Raw genomic sequence first — 19,053 nt, 5'->3', positions numbered from 1 at the left:
CTCAGGTAGAGCCTCATCATCGGAGAAGTCGTAGTCCTTTTCACTACCCTCCTGCCAGGATGGTTCCTCTGATAACCCCATACCTGAAAGGGGTGGTGCAGACCACAGATTCCGTCTTTGAGGTTGATTTGGCTGTTGGTGACATTGCTGCACCCCTGTTGCTATGCCTTGTGAATAGGCATTATTAACCAGTTCTTGGACAGCGGGTGACAGGTCCTGCCAAGTGTTAGGTTGAGATCTGAGTCCAGCAGCAGTAGGGGTGAATGTAGCTGAAGGCCCGGCCTTGGCCTGGGGTGAAAAACCCCACAGAGGCCTGGATAAATTCGCAGAACCTGGCCCACTCAGGGGAGGATGGGCCTGCTGGTTGGCCTGGCGATCTGGGGACCAATCCCTTCCCGGTAGGAAGCCCTCTGGAGCCATAGAATTGGGAGTCAATGGCCCTGGTAAGGGTGCAGGGCTTGGAGACATTCCAGAGGCTAGAGAAGGAGCATGGAGGGCTGACTCCAAACGTTGCTCTAATGCCAGGATACGCTTCTCAGCTTCCCTGAATGCTGAATTGGATGGGCCCTGAGAAGACTTGGGCTTAGATTTCCCCTTGTCCTTAGCCTTGGGGAGAGGGGCTGAAGTGACTGCTTGCTCCCCACCAACTGTTAATTGATCCATGGTACTCACAGAAGCGATCAAATTCAATGAATAGAAGAAGCAGCCGAGTGCTTGTTAAGCTCTTCCACAATGTGCAGCAAAAAATGTCTGCCTACTGCTGACGAGACCGTGCTCGTCGCTCCACACCCTCAGGCGATAATGTGTCACTGACAGGCCTTGTAGGCCCAAAGGACGGAGGGGGGGGTTTTCCCGCCTAAACGGGTGCAGCCGTTGCCTGGCTCAAAATGGCGGCCGCGAGTAAATAGGGCGGTAATATGTGTCGCCCTTGCCTTAGCAGCGAGAAAACTGGCTGTCAGGAAAACCTTAGGTCCCCGAGCCACAGTGAGGCCGGCCGCCGCGATGTCTTCCCTTGTGCAAAGGGGTTTAATCCGCCGGCGATCATAGGGGACTGTGCCCTGAGCGTGCGCGCGCGCGATTCAAATAGCCGGTAATATGCTCAGCGGCGGTGGCGGCGGCGGCTTCAGCAGCGGCTTGGCGGCGGTCTTTTTCCCTGCCGCCGAACATATGGCCGTCGGCTGTCAATCTCGCTGAGCCGCCTCGGTTCCTCCGCTTCTCTTCTTTAAAGGGGAGAAGAATCTCTCTGGGCGACTCCCCTTCAGCCTCCCAGTGAGGGGGACGGACCCCCTCACCTTCGGCTGCAGCCGGGTCTGGCCACGGAGGCCAGTGACCCATGGCTGAAACCCCCTTAATAAAACGGTACCCGCTGAGGAAAGAGGTTTCCCGGGGGGAAATGATGGGGGTGCTGCCCACGGAGGGCAAAGACCCCGTCCTGTCTGGCGTTTCCTGAAAAACAAGAAAGACAAATAAAACAAGTTAGTCAAAGAATTTACACATTTAATTAACTTTATTCTAAATACTTTCTCTATACAATAAACTCATGTGTCTCTCCAAAGACTGAGTTTTTGAAACTGAGCCCTTGGGGGCAGGCAAGGGGCGGTGCCTAATTAACATGTTAATTTATTAATTTATAACTCAGTCTCTACCAATAGGATTGAGGGTTAACCCATCCTGGACTCTCCTTCCAGAAGCAGTGGAGAAGGGCTCCTTCTCTCAGCCCGCTCGGTAGGCAGTTTGTTTTTGTCATCGTTTGCTTCGAGGCTGACGTTGGCTGGTGCGCGCAGGAAATGAACCAGCGCCCCGAAAAGGAGGGCGAAGAACCGAGTGGCACTAGGACCCGCCCGCTCGCCGAGCGCCCGTCCCTCTCTCTCTCTCGGAGGCGGCCGCGCGGGGAAGGCGAGCGCTGCAGGGGCCAGGGCGGAGAGCGACCGCGGCTGGTGGAGAGAAGCAAGTCGGTGAGAGGCAGTGGAAGGGATGGAGTAAGTGTCGACCGCCCAGCGCTGGGAAGGGGGGATTCTGTTTGCCGCCCGCGCGCCTCTGGCTAACCCGCTCCTTCCCCCCCCCTCTGGCTGCTTGCAGCTGAGCCTCAGCAGGGGAAGAGGCGGTGGCGCCGCGGCGAGCGAAGGCGAGGGGCGCGCGGGGAGCTTGGAAGCGACATCATCGGCCCCCCCGGCAATACCCCCCGTGTTTCCCTGAAAGTAAGACATATGTCTTACTTTCGGGGTATGGCTTATATTAGCCGACCCCCCTGAAACCCCCCATATGTCTTACAATCGGGGGGGTCTTACTATCGGGGAAACACGGTAGACCAGTTAGAAGAATACGGAACGTTGGCCGGTTTGAAAATAAATAAAAATAAGACACACATATTAACTAAAAACATGATAGACTCTCAGATTCAACAACTAGAAACAAAATCAAATATGAAAATAACAAAAAAAGGTAAATATTTAGGTATTTGGATAACAGCAAAATCTATGACATTAAAAGAAGATAATTATACTAAACTTTTAAAACAAATCAAAAATGATTTAAAGACCTGGAACAATTTGCAATTGTCTCTACTAGGTAGGATTTCCACAATCAAAATGAATATTTTACCCAAAGTTCTATTTTTAGTTCAAGTAATTCCAATTAACCCAGGGAAAGATTTTTTAATAGAGTTAAATAGAATAACAAAAAAATTATATGGCAAGACAAAAAACTTAGAATAAGACAGAGTGCTTTAGAAGATATAAAAGAACGAGGAGGCCTTGCCTGTCCAAATTGGAAGTTATATTATCAAGCTGCAACTTTGACTTGGACTAAAGAATGGCTTACTTTACAAAATAGAAGATTACTAAATTTAGAAGGACATGATTTAATGTTAGGATGGCATGCCTTTATATGGTATGAAAAGTATAAAATACATCCCTACTTCAAAAGACATATCATTAGGAAAGCACTAATAGATGTTTGGAATGAGGTTAAAAAAGATCACTTTTTAGTCATGCCGGAATGGATATCTCCCATTGAAGCCATAACCTTTCCAAATTTATTACAAGAGAATAAGATCTGGAGATATAAAGATTTAGTAGATAATCAGTGGAATTTGAAAACAAAGCAGGAACTGCTGGAATCGGGTCTGGCAATAGACTGGTGGCAATATACACAGATCAAGTCGAGATTTCATAAAGATAAAACAACATATATACTTAGGAAGGATAATAATATATTAGGTAAATTATTAACCACAGATCAAAGAAAATTGATAGGGAAAACATATAAATTTCTGATTAATAGTAAAAATATAGAATGGATATTAAAGGACAACATGATTAGTTGGTGTAGAAATTTAAATAGAGAGATAGATCTGAATACCTGGTAAAAGGTCTGGACGCATAACTGGAAAATAACAAAGTCAAATGCCTATAAAGAAAACCAGATCAAGATGTTTTATAGATGGCACCTACCACCAAGTAGAATTGCAAAAATGTACCAAACTAATTCGCCTAATTGCTGGAAATGTAAAATAGAAATAGGTAGCTATTATCACTGTTGGTGGACGTGCCCAAAAGCTAAAGAGTACTGGAACATGATAGAAAAATGGCTGAAAGAAATAACTCAATTAGATATCAAGAAAGCACCAGAATTTTTTTTACTGGGTATATCAAATTATAAATATAAAAAAGACATATATTATTTAATAGTTCATATATTAGTAGCAGCTAGGTTAGTTTTTGCACAAAAATGGAAAGATAGTGAGATTCCAAAAGAAACAGATATTTTTAAGAAGATCTTAGACTGTGCCGAATTAGATATGATGACGAAACGGTTAAATAATCAAGAAGAATCAGAATTTTATGATATCTGGCAGAAAGTATATATCTGGTGGGAAACAAGGAATAAGAGATGAGTGTGTTGATATATTATTTGCGTATTTGAATTTAGTACTAGAACTGTATAAGATGGTAATTATTAGTACAAACACAAATTTCTTTCATCCTTTTCCTCTTTTTCTTTTTTTTTCCTATTTTTTTGTCTTTGACTTTTCATTAAAACTTTTTCCTTTTCATATACAGTGATCCCCCGGTTATTGCGTTCCCGACCATTGCGAACAGGGTAATTTGCGATTTTTCAACCCGGAAGTCAAAACACCATCTGCGCATGCGTGCTTTTTTTTTCTATGGGCACGCATGCGTAGATGGCGCCCGGCAGATCAGCTGCTGGGCGGCTTCCCTGGGTCTTCCCCCTCTTGCTGGCATCAGTGAGGAGTTTCCCCACCGCCCACGCAAACTCCTCGCTGCCGCTCGCCCGCCCTTCGCCCGCCCACGCCGTTCGCTCCCCCTCTTGCTGGCGGGAGGGCGAGAAGCCCTCCCCAGCACCCGCTCGCCCGCCCTTCGCCGATCGCCCGCCCTTCGCCCTGGCCCGGAGCAGCCGACAGAGGTACACGGATGATCCATCGCCGCTTCTTCCCAGCGGAGAAATTCCAGCCCCCACCTGGTCCCGCCCGATCCTCCTCCCTGAGGCAGCTCGCCCTCCCATGGCCGCTTCCTCCACCCTCCATCGCAAGCCCTCGCCACCGCAGCCAACGCACGCTGCGATCTTCAAGCCCGGCTCCTTTCGGCCCAGCATCCCGGGCCAAGCAGCTGCCTTCCGTGACTGAGCCTGGCTCGCCCGGAAGATCGTAGCGCGCGTTGGCTGCAGCGGCGGCGACGTTGCTGCCGGCTTGGCTTCCCTCGCCAGCGCAGCCAACGTGCGCTACGATCTTCCGGGCGAGCCAGGCTCAGTGACGGAAGGCAGCCGCTTGGCCCGGGATGCTGGGCCGAGAGGAGCCGGGCTTCATCCGCTGAGCCTGGCCGGCTTGGCTTCCCTCACCGGCGCAGGCAACACGCGCTGCCATCTTCCGGGCCAGCCAGGCTCAGCGGATCAAGCCCGGCTCCTCTCGGCCCAGCATCCCGGGCCAAGCGGCTGCCTTCCGTCACTGAGCCTGGCTCGCCCGGAAGATCGTAGCGCGCGTTGGCTGCAGCGGCGAGGGAAGCCAAGCCGGCAGCAATGTTGCCGCCGCTGCAGCCAACGTGCGCTATGATCTTCCGGGCGAGCCAGGCTCAGTGACGGAAGGCAGCCGCTTGGCCCGGGATGCTGGGCCGAGAGGAGCCGGGCTTGATCCGCTGAGCCTGGCTGGCCCGGAAGATGGCAGCGCGTGTTGCCTGCGCCAGGGCGAACTTCTGCGCTTGGCTTGAGGGCTCAGTTGGGAAGGCGCGCGGGTGTTTTAAAACGTCCCCGCCGACATGGGGGGCTCGCTAGCACCCCCCCGAACCGCCAACCCGGGTTAGGGGGGGTGCTAGCGAGCCCCCCATGTCGGCAGCGACGTTTTAAAACACCCGCGCCGCCCCCAATCTTCGGCTCCTCGCTAGCGCTGCGGAAGTAAAAACACCATCTGCACATGCGCAGATGGTGTTTTTACTTCCACAGTGCTACTTCGCGAAAACCCGCTCGTTGCGGGGGGTCCTGGAACGGAACCCTCGCAACGAGCGGGGGATCACTGTATATCTTTATAAATTTTGATACTGATTTAGATTTATATTAAGATTGAATTTTTTACTCTAATAACAATATGTATTTTATAGATAATTTTTATACTTTTATATGAAGACTTCTACTTTGAGGGGAGCAACTGTAGCTCCATTAAGTGTTATATGTTTTGTTTGTTGTGTTTGTTACTTTGAAAAAATCAATAAAAATATTTTTTTTTAAAAAAATAATTTACCATATTACAGAGGCCTCCAGGTATATCAACCCCATTGCACACTTAGAGTCATCGGCAAATAGGCAAACCTTCCCTACCAAACCTTCCCCTATGTCACTCACAAACATATTAAAAAGAATAGGACCCAGAAAAGACCCTTGTGGCACACCGCTTGTAACCTGTCTGTGCTCAGAATACTCGCCATTAACAATTACTCTCTGATGTCTACGCTTCAGCCAGCTGCAAATCCATTGAACTATCCAGGGATTAAGTCCAATCTTCACTCATTTATCTATCAGCTCTTTATGTGGAACCGTACCAAAGGCTTTGCTGAAGTCCAGATAGGCAATATCCACTGCACCACCTTGATCCAACACCTTTGTGATATAGTCAAAGAAATCTATGAGATTAGTCTGACATGATTTGCCTTCAGTAAAGCCATGCTGATTTGGGTCCAATAAGTTATTGTTTTTTAGGTGCTGATTTATCCTCTTTTTGAGTAGAGTCTCCATCATTTTAACTATAACTGATGTCAAGCTAACTGGCCTGTAGTTACCAGCTTCTTCTCTACTGCCCTTTTTGTGGATAGGCACAACACTGGCCATTCTCCAATCCTCAGGAACATCTCCTGTTAACAGGAATTGGTTAAACAAATCAGTCAGGGGGGTAGCAATGACAGATCTGAGTTCTTTAAGAACTCTGGGGTGGATGCCATCTGTACCCATTGCCTTATTTATCTTTAATCATTCAAGTTCATCTAAGACATCAGCTTTTGAGATCACTGGATCTGAATCTGTACAGCTAGAAGCAATGCTATAGTATTATTTTGTAAGGTGTCTTTTGAGAAAACTGAACAGAAGTAGCTATTGAAATAGTCAGCGATCTCCTTATTCCCATCAATGCATGTATTATTCCCGGTACTAAGCTTTGTGATGCTGCAGTTTTTCTTCTTCCTATCGCTAATATATCTGAAAAAGGTTTTATCCCCCTTCTTTACAGATTTGGCAATTTCTTCCTCTTTTGAGGCTTTAGCAGCATATATTATCTGTTTCGCCTCCTTCTGTCTCATTTTATACACCTCTCTATCAGCTATACTTCCAGACTCTTTATACCTCCTATAGGCAGCCTTTTTTGCATTGACTGTAGCCCTTACATCATTGCTAAACCATAGCGGTTTCTTCTTCCTTTTACCTTTAGTTATTTGCCTTACATACAGTCCAGTGGATTTTAAGATGGCCTTTTTTAATACAGTCCACTGGGTGCTCGCTCCTGCCATTTTATCCCTCCCCTTTAATTCATTATTTAAATATTCCCCCATTGCATTAAAATTTGTTTTTCTGAAATCCAATACAGTACTTTGGTTGCAGTATAGGATTGCTCACAATCAATTTTTACATCAAACCAGAAACATAGATGGTCACTGCAACCTAAATTTTCTCATACCTTGACCTCTGAAACACAATTCCCATTCGTAAAAACTAAATCTAGAATATTCTCCCGTCTAGTTGGTGTCTTAACCAGCTGTGCCAGAGCTGCTCCTGTAAAGGCCTCTACTATATTCTTAATTTTGCATGTAAGGGCACTGGGGACAGTGTTCTCTCTAAATTTTTTTTTGGGTGGGCGGAAAAGTATAGTGTCTGAGCGGCAGTCCCTTCGGGACTGGGCGACACAGAAATAATAATAAAATTTCTCTCTCGGCTTCTGGGCAGGTTTGGAAAACTCTGAGTTGATGATGATTTTTAAGTGAGCGATTGCTCACCTGCTCAGCTTAGAGGGAACTATGACTGGGGATATTCCAGTCAACCTCAGGCATGTTGAAATCACCCATAACCACAATATCTCCCTTTACTGCCATTTGGGTAATTTCATCCACCATCTTGTTGTCATATTCCTCAGACTGCCCTGGAGGCCTATAGATCACCCCAATTCTAATGACAGAATCTTCTTTATTTTGTGTGCAAACCCAGAGAGTCTCCAGATCTTTACATGTATTTTGAATTAGTGTTGTTTTTAGACTTTCCTTAACATAAATGGCTACTCCACCTCTCCTTCTCTCTATTCTATCCTTCCTATACAGTGTATATCCTGGTATGGATATTTCCCATTCATTAGAATCCTTAAACCATGTCTCAGTTATGGCAACCAGATCCAAATTATCTCTAGATATTATGGCCATTAACTCACAGAGCTTGTTGCTCAAGCTTCGAGCATTTGTGCACATTACCCGAAGAACATTATTTTCATTATTAGTTTGCCCCTTATCATCAAGAACTACATCTATTTTATTTGCAGCTCCCTTTTCATAAGCTTCCAGAAACTGATTTATCCGCATTGATCGGGGACAGAAATCATCCACATCAGTTACATCTGTCCCCTTTACCTAGTTTAAATGCCTGTCCAAAAAAGTTCTGAAGCGCTTCTCTTTCCCACCGCATGAGTTGTGTGACGAAGGAGCCCATCACCTTTTAAAAGATGCCCAAGGGAGAACACGCAGTTGCTACTAACACCCTTTCCGCCCCGTTTCTGCCATTAGTGACCAATAATAAAGTAAATTCCAAATCAACCTATTTACAAACCGATACACCCCCTAACCCTTTAAAACCTCACACCTGACCAGGACGGAGATGGCGAAAAAACAATCTGCATTAAGATTACTAGATTGCAAAAAATTCCTTCTTGGCCCCCAACGGGTGACCTCCCAAAGACACCCTGGATAGAGCGGAGGGTGGGTGAGTGACCGATCAGGAGGCATGCTGGGAGTGAAGGGGAAAGGGCGAGAAGTGCAGGCCCTAAAATAGGCCTGTAAACCCCTCCCCTTGCTCCCGGCAGCCCTTGCGAGCCGATTACGGCTCGAGGGAGCTCCCAAGCTGGGTGAATAATCGATCAGCTGGAAGGCGGTGCCTCGCCCCTCCCAGCTGAAAGGAATGTCGGGCCGGCAGTGTTTTCCCCCGGCCCAACAAAAACTGCTTTTTGCTGCAATTCCTTTGACTGGGATACTTTTATTTTGTCTTGAGAAAATTCAATCTTTAGCATGAAGTGGATTTTATCACACAGTAGCTATATGAGGGAATGCAGCAACATGTACTCAAATACAAATCAATGAAAATGCTAACAAAATGCAGTGCAAAACCCTAACATTCCAGCGAAAGGAATCTGAATGAAAATGAAAATCATAATAAAATAAGCAAATCTGAAATAAATAAATTGAAATAAGCAAACTTAATATTTTGAAAATCAAAATTAAACATCAATGGTAATTTTCATTTTAATCATATCATTGGGATAAATGAAATCGTAATTTGAATTCCCTAACTGGAGAGGTAGATATTGAAAGAAAGTTTCCATAAGGAGATTTATCACAGTAGTAGTGACTGGGTTTAACTTGCCAGCATCATTTTTAAGTACCTATCATCAGGTACATCATCAGGTACTACTGTCATCAGTAGTGACTAGATTTAACTTGCCAGTATCATTCTTAAGTACCTGTCATGTTTCTTTATTAGTGAATCTCAGGGAAAAGGTTCCTACTTTTGCGCAGAATCTTCATAGAAATTGCATTGCCTTTAAAAATAGAAATGCAACCAGAGTTGATAACTTATGTAAGAGTCTAAAGCAGTGGTTCCCAACCTAAGCATTTCTAAAATCCCAATCCCCACCCCCGACATATAAGTCTTACTATTCATAAAGTAAACTCCTACTCATGTGGAGGAAGCCTAAAAGTCCATTAACTTGGTGAAGGTTCGAATTGCCCCTGTTAAAAATCAAATTGCCGCCCTGGGGGTGTGTGGGCCCTATGTTGGGAACCACTGATCTAAAGTAACTGAGGTTTTTTTGTCCACAATTATTTGTGTAAATGATGTGCAACATCATCAAGAATAAACAAATTTGCTTGGGTTGGATACATAACTACATTACAGATATGAAGTCTCTGCTACCAGTTTTCAATGTGAAAAATGATGCCTGCATAATTTGTAACATTCTCTGTTTGAAGTAGTTCAATTAGATCTGTTCAATTCTTTTTCTTCAGATTATTGCTCCACCCGAGCGCAAGTATTCAGTCTGGATTGGAGGATCCATTCTTGCTTCTCTTTCCACCTTCCAACAGATGTGGATTAGCAAACCAGAGTATGATGAAGCTGGCCCATCTATTGTTCACCGCAAATGCTTCTGAGTTACTTCCCCTTCTTTGGAAAATATGCTAAATTAGTCTACCCCAAGTACCTTACTTATAATTAGCTGGGTTTCCAATAAGATGTATTTGAGGATTTTAGGGGGCAGAGGAGGAAAGAATTGTAAACATGCTTTTCAGGTGCTTTGAATTTTTATTAATAAACCTCAATTTTTTAATACTCTACTTGGAGTAAATAGTATTCCTTCTCCTCTGGAAAAAGAGAGAGACATGTCAGATCAACATTATACTAGTCAATATTTGCATTAAAGTTCTACTGACAGTGGAAAATGTGAATCTTGATGATTAAAGGAAATCTGTGCTTATTTTAATCAACCACAAAGATAGTAGCTATTTTTACATTTTAGACTTACATAGACATATTGTAATTTATGCATACGTAGAATTGTTTGCTATTCTTCCCTAAATCTTCTGGTTATATCTAGTTTTCAGTTCTCCATGCCCTATGACTTCTACCTTCTGTGACTCAGGAAAAACAGAATTATTTTAAGTTTCTTTCTTCTACAATGAATTTATAGGGAGGCCACACTGGCTCTTTAATAATGTAGTAGGGACTGAAGCTAGTTGAATAGCAGGAACTCGTGTGAGCTCACACATTCATTGTTCACTTTATTATTTGAGCAGTTTTTCTGTGTGCTTCTCAGCAGAACCTGCTTTGTTCCCATTAGCGAGTGTTCTTTCTTCCATATTTCCTACACTATTTTATAGCTAGTATTATTTTTAAACATACTGTAAACATTCACATGTCACACATAGGCACTCCTCAATACCTGTAGGGCAGAAAAATATATACAGTATACTTGGGGGGGGGGGGGGAGAGAAAAAAATTGCAAAGGGGTCAAGCCTGTCATTGTGTCAAATTCACTTTATTGTCATATTATTTCAATAAAATAACATACCCGGAGTGAATGCCACTGTGAGCTTCATTTTGACTGTACAATGAAATAACTTCAAAATGAGAAAAGGGCAATAAATATCAAATTGTTAAATTCAAAACATACAAAATGTCAGTAACTTGGAAAATGCTAGGAAAACCTGGCAGCTTCATTTTCCTTTGGCCTTATATTTTATCCAAGGTATTCTTCTCTCTATATCACCTCAGATCCAGCACAGTTATTTTTATCTCTTTTTCAATGACATGTTTGCAGATCTACAAAAGAAAACACCAGATTAATCTTAGATTATCTGTCACTGGGCAGCTGCCGCAAAATTAAATAATTTAAACCTGCAACAATTTAAGGGAAATGTGGATTTATTTCACTGGGATATTCGTCTGGGGACAAAGGTTCCCTTAAGGCTATCATCCAATTGCAACCCTAAAAAGTGCATTTTCAAACAACCATCTCCCCCCACCCCTTTCTTTTGGTAAAGATAAAGATTTCCTTGAGTTAAGATGGACTCCTAGTGATTTCATTCACACATCTATATAATTTCGTTTATCAGCTTCTGGGATTTTTCTTCTAACGCAACTTAATAAACTGAAATTTCCTGATTTTCTGTTCAAGATTTAACTTGGTTTAGTTCTTAAGATAGTAAAAGCCAATGTTATTTATTTAATGCTACCTACTTCCAAGATTTCTGGTCAGTAAAACCTAACTATATTGCTCATCTGGTTTGGTGGTATCCATGATTTAACAGACCTTGTTCTTCTAACTTTCTAACTTACAGTGGGGAAAAAAAGTATAGTCAGACACCACTTGTGCAAGTTCTCCCACTTAAAAAGATGAGAGAGGCCTCTAATTGACATCATAAGTAGATCTCAACCATGAGGGACAACATGAGAAAACACATCCAGAAATTCACATTGTCTGATTTTTAACAAATTTATTTGCAAATTATGGTGGAAAATAAGTATTTGGTCACCTATAAAGAAACAAGATTTCTGGCTCTCACAGACCTGTAACTTCTTCTTTAAGAGGCTCCAATGTCCTCCACTCATTACCTGTAGTAATGGCACCTGTTTGAACTTGTTATCAGTATAAAAGTCACCTGTCCACAACCTAGCCAGTCTCCAGATCTCAACCTTATAGAAAACCTTTGGAGGGAGTTGAAAGTCCGTGTTGCCCAGCAACAGCCCCAAAGCATCACTGCTCTAGAGGAGATCTGTATGTAGGAATGGGCCAACATACCAGCAACAGTGTGTGGCAACCTTGTGAAGACTTATAGAAAATGTTTGACCTCTGTCATTGCCAACAAAGGATATATAACAAAGTATTGAGATGAACTTTTGTTATTGACCAAATACTTATTTTCCACCATAATTTGCAAATAAATTTGTTAAAAATCAGACAATGTGATTTTCTGGATGTGTTTTCTCATGATGTCTCTCATGGTTGAGGTCTATTTATGATGTCAATTACAGGCCTCTCTCATCTTTTTAAGTGGGAGAACATGCACAACTGGTGTCTGACTAAATACTCCCCCCCCCCCCCCACTGTATCTAACAAACCATGAAGATGCTGGAATATAAGAATGGTAATTTAATTTTTGTAGAATAGTATAAACAGTTCCATGGGACAAATAGCTATCATCCAATCTTGGTTTCTGCAGTAGGAAGAGGAGTAACTTCATTTTGAAAATGAATAAATATCTATTAAATCTCTCTCTTTGTCAATGGAAACAGACAAACTTCGTTCTCCACACACATATCCAACAACCTTGTTAGTTTTTAATACGGTATATCTTTTTACAGAGATATTCTTACATTTCAATTCTGAGCAAATGAGTTGACATTTATCAAATTTAGAGGTAAGATAACTTGTCATTTTTTTTATTGCAAGCACATCGAGATTTCATTTTTAAAAGGTGAAAGATTTATACGATCTGAAGAGAAACCAGAGTAAAAATGGAATTCTGTTGCCTGCTCTCAAGAGGAAGTCTTTATTTAACCAAATCTACCCAGACTGATACATTACACACACATACAGATGCTCTATGCATACATAAATATATAAGTGCACCATACGTATATATACTGTACATATATATATTAATCACGGTCCATTTTGAATTGGTAATGGAAAGAGGAAACCTGAGGGTTCACATGGTTGATGCTGTATGCAACAAAATTGACTGAATCTAGATCCATGATGGTGAACCACACAAAGCCATATTGGAGGGCATGCAAGACATTGCCCTATGTCAGCTCCAGAGCACATGTGTTTGCTAGCTGATTTGCAACCTTGGGGAAGGCCATTTCACCCTCTGGAGGCTTCAGGGAAGCTTCCCTGAAATCCCGGAGTGCAAAAAACAGCACAATGGGCAAACTGGAAGTCCATTTTTCTGAACTTCCGGTTTGCCCATTTGCCCATTTTTTTCACCAACCCAGGCTTCAGTGAGGCCTGTGCGCATGCAGGGGAGGGGGGATTGTGTGCATGCACAGGGGGCAGTGCAGGGGTGTGCATGTGTGGGATGCACACACACCCTTTGGCATACTAACCCAGAAAACGTAGCCATCACTGATGTAAATCATGGGTGCCAAACTAGATCATGTCACGGGACGTATTTCAATGTATCTCAACATTTTTTGCCTTTGCGGAGCCGGGGTGCTGCCAGTTTGACACCCCTGATCTAGAGGTTCTGCTTTGAAAGCGTCCTCCAGAAGGTAACAAGGAAAACAGGTCATGAAGAGAATGTATAGCATCACAGACAATCCTGCGGACTCTGCTATGCCCTGGATAGACAGAATGCCAATGATCTTTTCTGCCATCCTCACCACTCTCTGCATTACTGAAGCAGTAATGTTTCCAAATCAGACTGTAATGCAATATGTTAGGATGCTCTCAATCATCCCTCTATAGAAAGTTGTAAGGGATAGGAAAACTTTTCTCATGGCACACAGAAATTTAGGCGCTGCTAAGCCAGCCTTACTAGTATTTTATTGTTGAGTGACCAAGCTGGCCTATTTGTAAGCTGCACACCCAGAAACCTGATGTTTCTAATTACCTCCACAGGTGAATCATTTACATGTAGAGGTGTGTGGCTGTGCCTGCCTTTTCTGAAATCAACAATAATCTTTTTCTACATTTAAAATGAGTCTGTTTTTGTTACACCAGTTTACTAAACCCAGTACCTCCTCGTGGTAAGCAACCTCATTGAGACAGCATCCATCTCACTCACAGAATGACACTGAGCAGTATATCTTTTACCATTACAGAGGTTTTGAATATGAACAAGACAGGAATGGTGAAGAAAAGGCTCTTAAGACTATCTTGTTATCAAACTCTGAATTTTACAGATTGCAATGCAAAACATCTGGAAATTGATGGGTTGGGAACAGCAGCTATGCAAAATTAGTATGTCCCACATTAATTTCATCTGCATCTGACCCTCTGCAATATGCCTGCAATATTTAGGAGCTTTGGTAAAATTTCTATACTTCCACTGCAGGCATGTTTGAATTTGCATTTGAATTTCTGCTTCCTATCCAAATGAACAAATATACTAATGTATGAAATGAACAGCCTACAACACATACCTAAGTACTGTTGGACTAATCTCGGTCCTGGTGCCATTCTTTTCAATCTTCCTGCCAAAATATAAACATGAGATTTCTCCAAGCTGGCTGGTGATAAGAATTGGACTATCTGGATCATAGGTGTCAAACTTGTGTTGTCACTAAACTGGGCTGGGCATGGGCATGGGCATGGCCAATGTGTGATACATCCAACCGCAGGCTGTGAGTTTGACAGCCCTGAACTGATCTGGATTAACTAGATTGGAGAAGATGGATGTTAACTTATACTACATTCACATTCCTGCATTTTGAACAGTGGGTCAGTGAATATACAGAATGTTTAAAATTAATAGGCTACTCTTACATTAAATAGCCTAAGATCCTTGGTATGAGGGTGAAAGCTCTTCTTCTTACAAGCAGAAACTTCCAACATGCCAGCATTAGTAAGTCTGAAGATTCCCACCCTAGAAAACAAACAAAAATGTTACATCTAAGAAAACAGCACTAATTTAACAGGTGTTTATAGCAGATAATGCTGATCTCAGTTGCACAAAAAATACAAGAACTTTGTGGAATCAGCCTGCAAATTGAATTTGTAGCTTGCAGCTAATGGAGATACAACATATAATCCCGAGAGAAGCCATTTACTCAACAATTCAAGTCACTTTTTGAAAATCACATTAATGAAGTCACCTTGTGGACAAACCTGTTACTACAATATTAGGACAACCAAGGACTATCTAATGCTCAGAAATAAGTTTACTTCTCATGCTGAGAAGCTTCTTTGCAAAGGTGATCTTTGCCTGAATTAATGCAGTCATTTCTACAGCCCAGAGGTCTTCAAATTTGGCGACTTTAAGAGTTGTGGACTGCAACTCCCAGACTTCTCCAGTTAGCTGGCTGAAGAATTCTGGGAGTTGAAGTCCACAAGTTTTAAAGTTGCCAAGTTTGGAGTTAGCTGCTATAGCACAATTGCATCACAAATGATTTAAGTGATCTCTGAAACGATGGGCCAGAGGTCTACAATATTTTGATTGCTTCAGGAAAATGTTAAAATGACAAATAAAATAATATCCTACTTTTGAAAAAATCCACAACTTAAAATTGAACCAAAAATAGCTTAGTGGTTTAATCAAGTCTAAACATATCACAGTCACATGTAAAAGATGAATCCCTGGCATTTTTAAGTTAAAGGATGTAAATAAATATAAAAAATATAGAGAAGACCACAAACATAAATGTGTCACTACCATTTAATGGGACATATCTGGACTATAATGACAGGTTGGAGCACAGAGAAGAATTCACGAAGATTTCTTTCTAAGGCCCATGGAGGGTAAGGAAGACTTCTATTAAACCTCTGTCTATGTGTCTACCCCTAATATTTTCTTCCCCAAAAACCTAGAAAGTGAGAAAGATGATTTGAGGACCTGAGGTTCAATAATAAAACTATTCAGGTTTAATAAAACAGAAAGAGAGAGAGAGAGAGCAATATGAGAAGGCATAACAGAAAGCATAACATAATTAAATTTGATTCTAAAAATGTATACTATTTACCTGTAAAGATTGAAACTCGTATAATATGTATTTTTCTCTTTTTCCCCCTTGCATTCTTGAACATTTTACAGGTGACAAAGAATAGAATAAACTAAGAACACATAGCTTAGAACACAATAAACGAATTATCTGAACGTAGTTATCTGAGGATGGAAAAGGAAACTCAGACTCACTCATTATGTTTTGGTGAACAAACAATCGCAATGGCCTCTGGCAGCATCAGCTGATAAGAACAATGTGTATGAAGATCAACGCTAGATAAGAACGCAGTCTGGGTTGGATGGGACTGCAGGGAAAGGCAACATTTTACATTTTATTTTATGAATAAAAAAGAAAAAAAATCCAGAATTAGCTAGACCCACCTGTTATTTACTAAATAATAAAGAAATGTTATTTATTTCATCATCTCTATCACAGATTCTTTTAATATACCCAAGTTATTTCAAAACACGAAAGAGCTAACACAACACCACATGTCCTTAGTTAGTCCACTCCCAAGCACACATAGGCTGGAACTTTATGTTCTCTACTCCACTCTTCCCCATTGCTGCTGCACCTCCTCCTACTGTTCTCCAACTATTACTCCTTGTGAGTGCTACTGCTGGAGAATAGTAACTCTTTCTATCAGCTTCAGGCTGCTTTAGAAACATGCACCTACCTCCTTGTCTCTTTCTCACACAAAAACACCACCACACATAGCTGATTCTCTGCTCAACTTTTATAGGCAGCAATTGCTGTGTTGGCTACAAAGAGTTTTAAAGAGACAGCAGTCATAGATGGTGGCCATTTTCTAGGCACCCAATCCTCTCACAAGTGTCAAAACATGACTCTGGGTAGCTATCGAAAGTTAAAAATGACATCTACTACTACTACTACTACTACTACTACGTGGAAATAAAACCAAAACACTATCAAGTCAATGTTTCCATAACTACTTCAAAGACTTTACTATACAGCCCAGCCACCATCTTTGGTGATATAGAGTTTTCTGCAAGGCCTTAAAAAAGGCCGATAGAGCTGGGGCAATCTAATATCCATGGGGATGATGTTCCAAATAACTGATATCGTAACAGAAAATGTTCTTTAGTATTGACCCAGAACAGGTTTTAATGCTTATTAAACACATTTATGCAGCCACCCTACTTATACACAGTAACTCAATGTCATAAAACAATAATGTTGTAACTAATAGAGATGTACCTAAATCAGCAAGTCTCAAAGCCATGTCCTAAGACGTTATCTCATTTTAAAAGAACTGACAGGGATTTAAAGAAATGGAAGGAAAAAGGCAATCACCAAATTTGAACTTTATTCAAACAATATACAGTATTTCAATATTGTTGCTTTAACGGTGGAGTAGAAAATCTTTTATATAGAATGTACATATGAATATAAAAAGCAAACATATGCTTGTGTATGCATGTATGTAAAATGCAAAGATACATTTTTCTGAGAGAAAGAAAGCTGATCTGGTCTACTACCAGACAGCACACAGTTCTGAACATTAGCTTAAAGAAAATGCAATCTTACATTGGAATTTCCGCCTGGTGCAAGAAATGTCTATCATCTAGGCAAGCATACTTATCTCTACCTACATGGATCCATCCTAGCGTGAGAAGATCGTTTTGGTCTTGAACACCGAATAGCTCTTCCACATTCTCCATGTCACAATAGTCTGGTCCTGCAGACTGTTTTGGTATGATTACATGAGTAATAGTAAATTCATTATGAGTCTGGAAGACACAAGCCAAGAAAGTAGCTTGAGGACATCAATTCCCAGAGCAGCACTGGCACCAACCATTTTTAAAAACTATTTATTTCACAGGAACTGTGCACATTTAACACCAATCAATACCAAAGAATTGTTATAACAAAAGGAAGAATAAGGGCCCTGGATTTTCCTGTACTAGGGAGGCTCTGTATACTATATACAAAAATGTCCAGAGAAAAAAAATATGCCATTGGACTCTCTAGTTCAGTACGGATTGATAACACAAAACTTTACCATTCCTACTTGGAAATTCCAAGAATAAATATTGTAACCTACAAAGAACTTGTTTTCTTTCTTTTTTTTCTTTCTTTCTTTCTTTTTTCTCTTTCTTTCTTTCTTTCTTTCTTAGTTATATGTTACTTAAGTCTCTTAAACAATAAGCAGCCATTTTTAAAATAAACACTATTTCCTTATTCTTATTACTTAAATTTCATTTTCTTGCCCAGAATATACAAGCTTCTTGCCTAGAATAAAGTGATCTCATAAAAGCTGCTCAGTAGTTCAAAGTAGAAGGGCATGAAGTGTTTTGAGGTAAATACTTTTGGATTCAGAATACAGTACCCTATTTCAAATGCAAAGCATCTACCCCTGAAAATATGATGGACTGTTTTGAATATCTTAGAAGGGGTTTTTCTTAGTATTAATATTTCTCTTCTGAGCGTAAAATACAACTTGTGCAAAACACATCAAAATATTGTTTTAATCTCAAAACAGCTATTTATTTTTTTCATTCAAATTAGGGAACTTCACATTTCACAATGAGGCATTTCAATTCAAAATGGTTTGAATTGAATTTAATGCTATGCAAAATATGGTACTTGGTCTATGCTACCATTTAGGGTTTTTTTTTACATTACAACATTAGTCAAACAGTAGAGTTGTTTCAGTACTTCTGTAATCTGAAACAGCAGCAATATTCTCAACTTCTCTTCCAGGAATAATGAATAATTTAGAACTAGAATTTAGATCTCCTTCTGTTCAGATAAGGATAAGGTAATTGGCTATATATAAAACGCACATTTATGATCTTTATGAAGAGAACAGCTTAACACAAACATATATGACAAAGAATCGGAACAATCAAACAAGTTTGGAGATGTGGAAATTTTTTCATGCATCAAAATCCTGGAAGGTTCAAGTGAATCCATCTTGAGGGAAGGCAATTAAGTTTTTGACATTATCAAATTTTGAGACCATGATTTCCATTACGATTAGCAATACCAATAGCACTTTGTTTTATATACTGCTCCATATTGCTTCACAGCACTCTCTGGATAGTTTACAATGTCAGCATATTGCCACCTACAAAAAATCTGGGAATTCATTTTACTGACCTCAGAAGGATAGATGGC

At 41.3% G+C, this 19,053-nt stretch overlaps 2 protein-coding genes across 7 annotated transcripts in view; one reads left to right on the top strand and one right to left on the bottom strand.

Moving 5' to 3' along the window:
* The window catches only part of ACTA2 (actin alpha 2, smooth muscle), a 38,772-nt gene extending 27,951 nt beyond the window's left edge, over positions 1 to 10,821 (top strand). For both annotated transcript variants that reach the window (XM_070752316.1, XM_070752317.1), the window contains exon 9: positions 9,756 to 10,821. In XM_070752316.1, coding sequence (XP_070608417.1) covers positions 9,756 to 9,899 — 144 coding nt within the window. In that variant the 3' untranslated portion in view covers positions 9,900 to 10,821. The remainder of the gene's footprint in view (positions 1 to 9,755) is intronic.
* STAMBPL1 (STAM binding protein like 1) overlaps positions 10,768 to 19,053 on the bottom strand; it is a 65,441-nt gene continuing 57,155 nt past the window's right edge. For 4 of the 5 annotated variants that reach the window (XM_070752311.1, XM_070752313.1, XM_070752314.1 and 1 more), the window contains exons 8-11: positions 17,526 to 17,663; positions 16,104 to 16,216; positions 14,738 to 14,837; positions 10,768 to 11,067 (exon numbers count right to left, since the gene is read on the bottom strand). In XM_070752311.1, the coding sequence (XP_070608412.1) occupies positions 11,011 to 11,067; positions 14,738 to 14,837; positions 16,104 to 16,216; positions 17,526 to 17,663 (408 nt within the window). In that variant the 3' untranslated portion in view covers positions 10,768 to 11,010. Of the gene's footprint in view, positions 11,068 to 14,394; positions 14,446 to 14,737; positions 14,838 to 16,103; positions 16,217 to 17,525; positions 17,664 to 19,053 lie in introns of all 5 variants that reach the window. The other variant, XM_070752315.1, reaches the window with a different exon arrangement.

This window comes from Erythrolamprus reginae, chromosome 5 (assembly GCF_031021105.1).
Source record: "Erythrolamprus reginae isolate rEryReg1 chromosome 5, rEryReg1.hap1, whole genome shotgun sequence".
NCBI lineage: Eukaryota > Metazoa > Chordata > Lepidosauria > Squamata > Dipsadidae > Erythrolamprus > Erythrolamprus reginae.
This window is presented reverse-complemented; position numbering and strand designations above follow the sequence as displayed.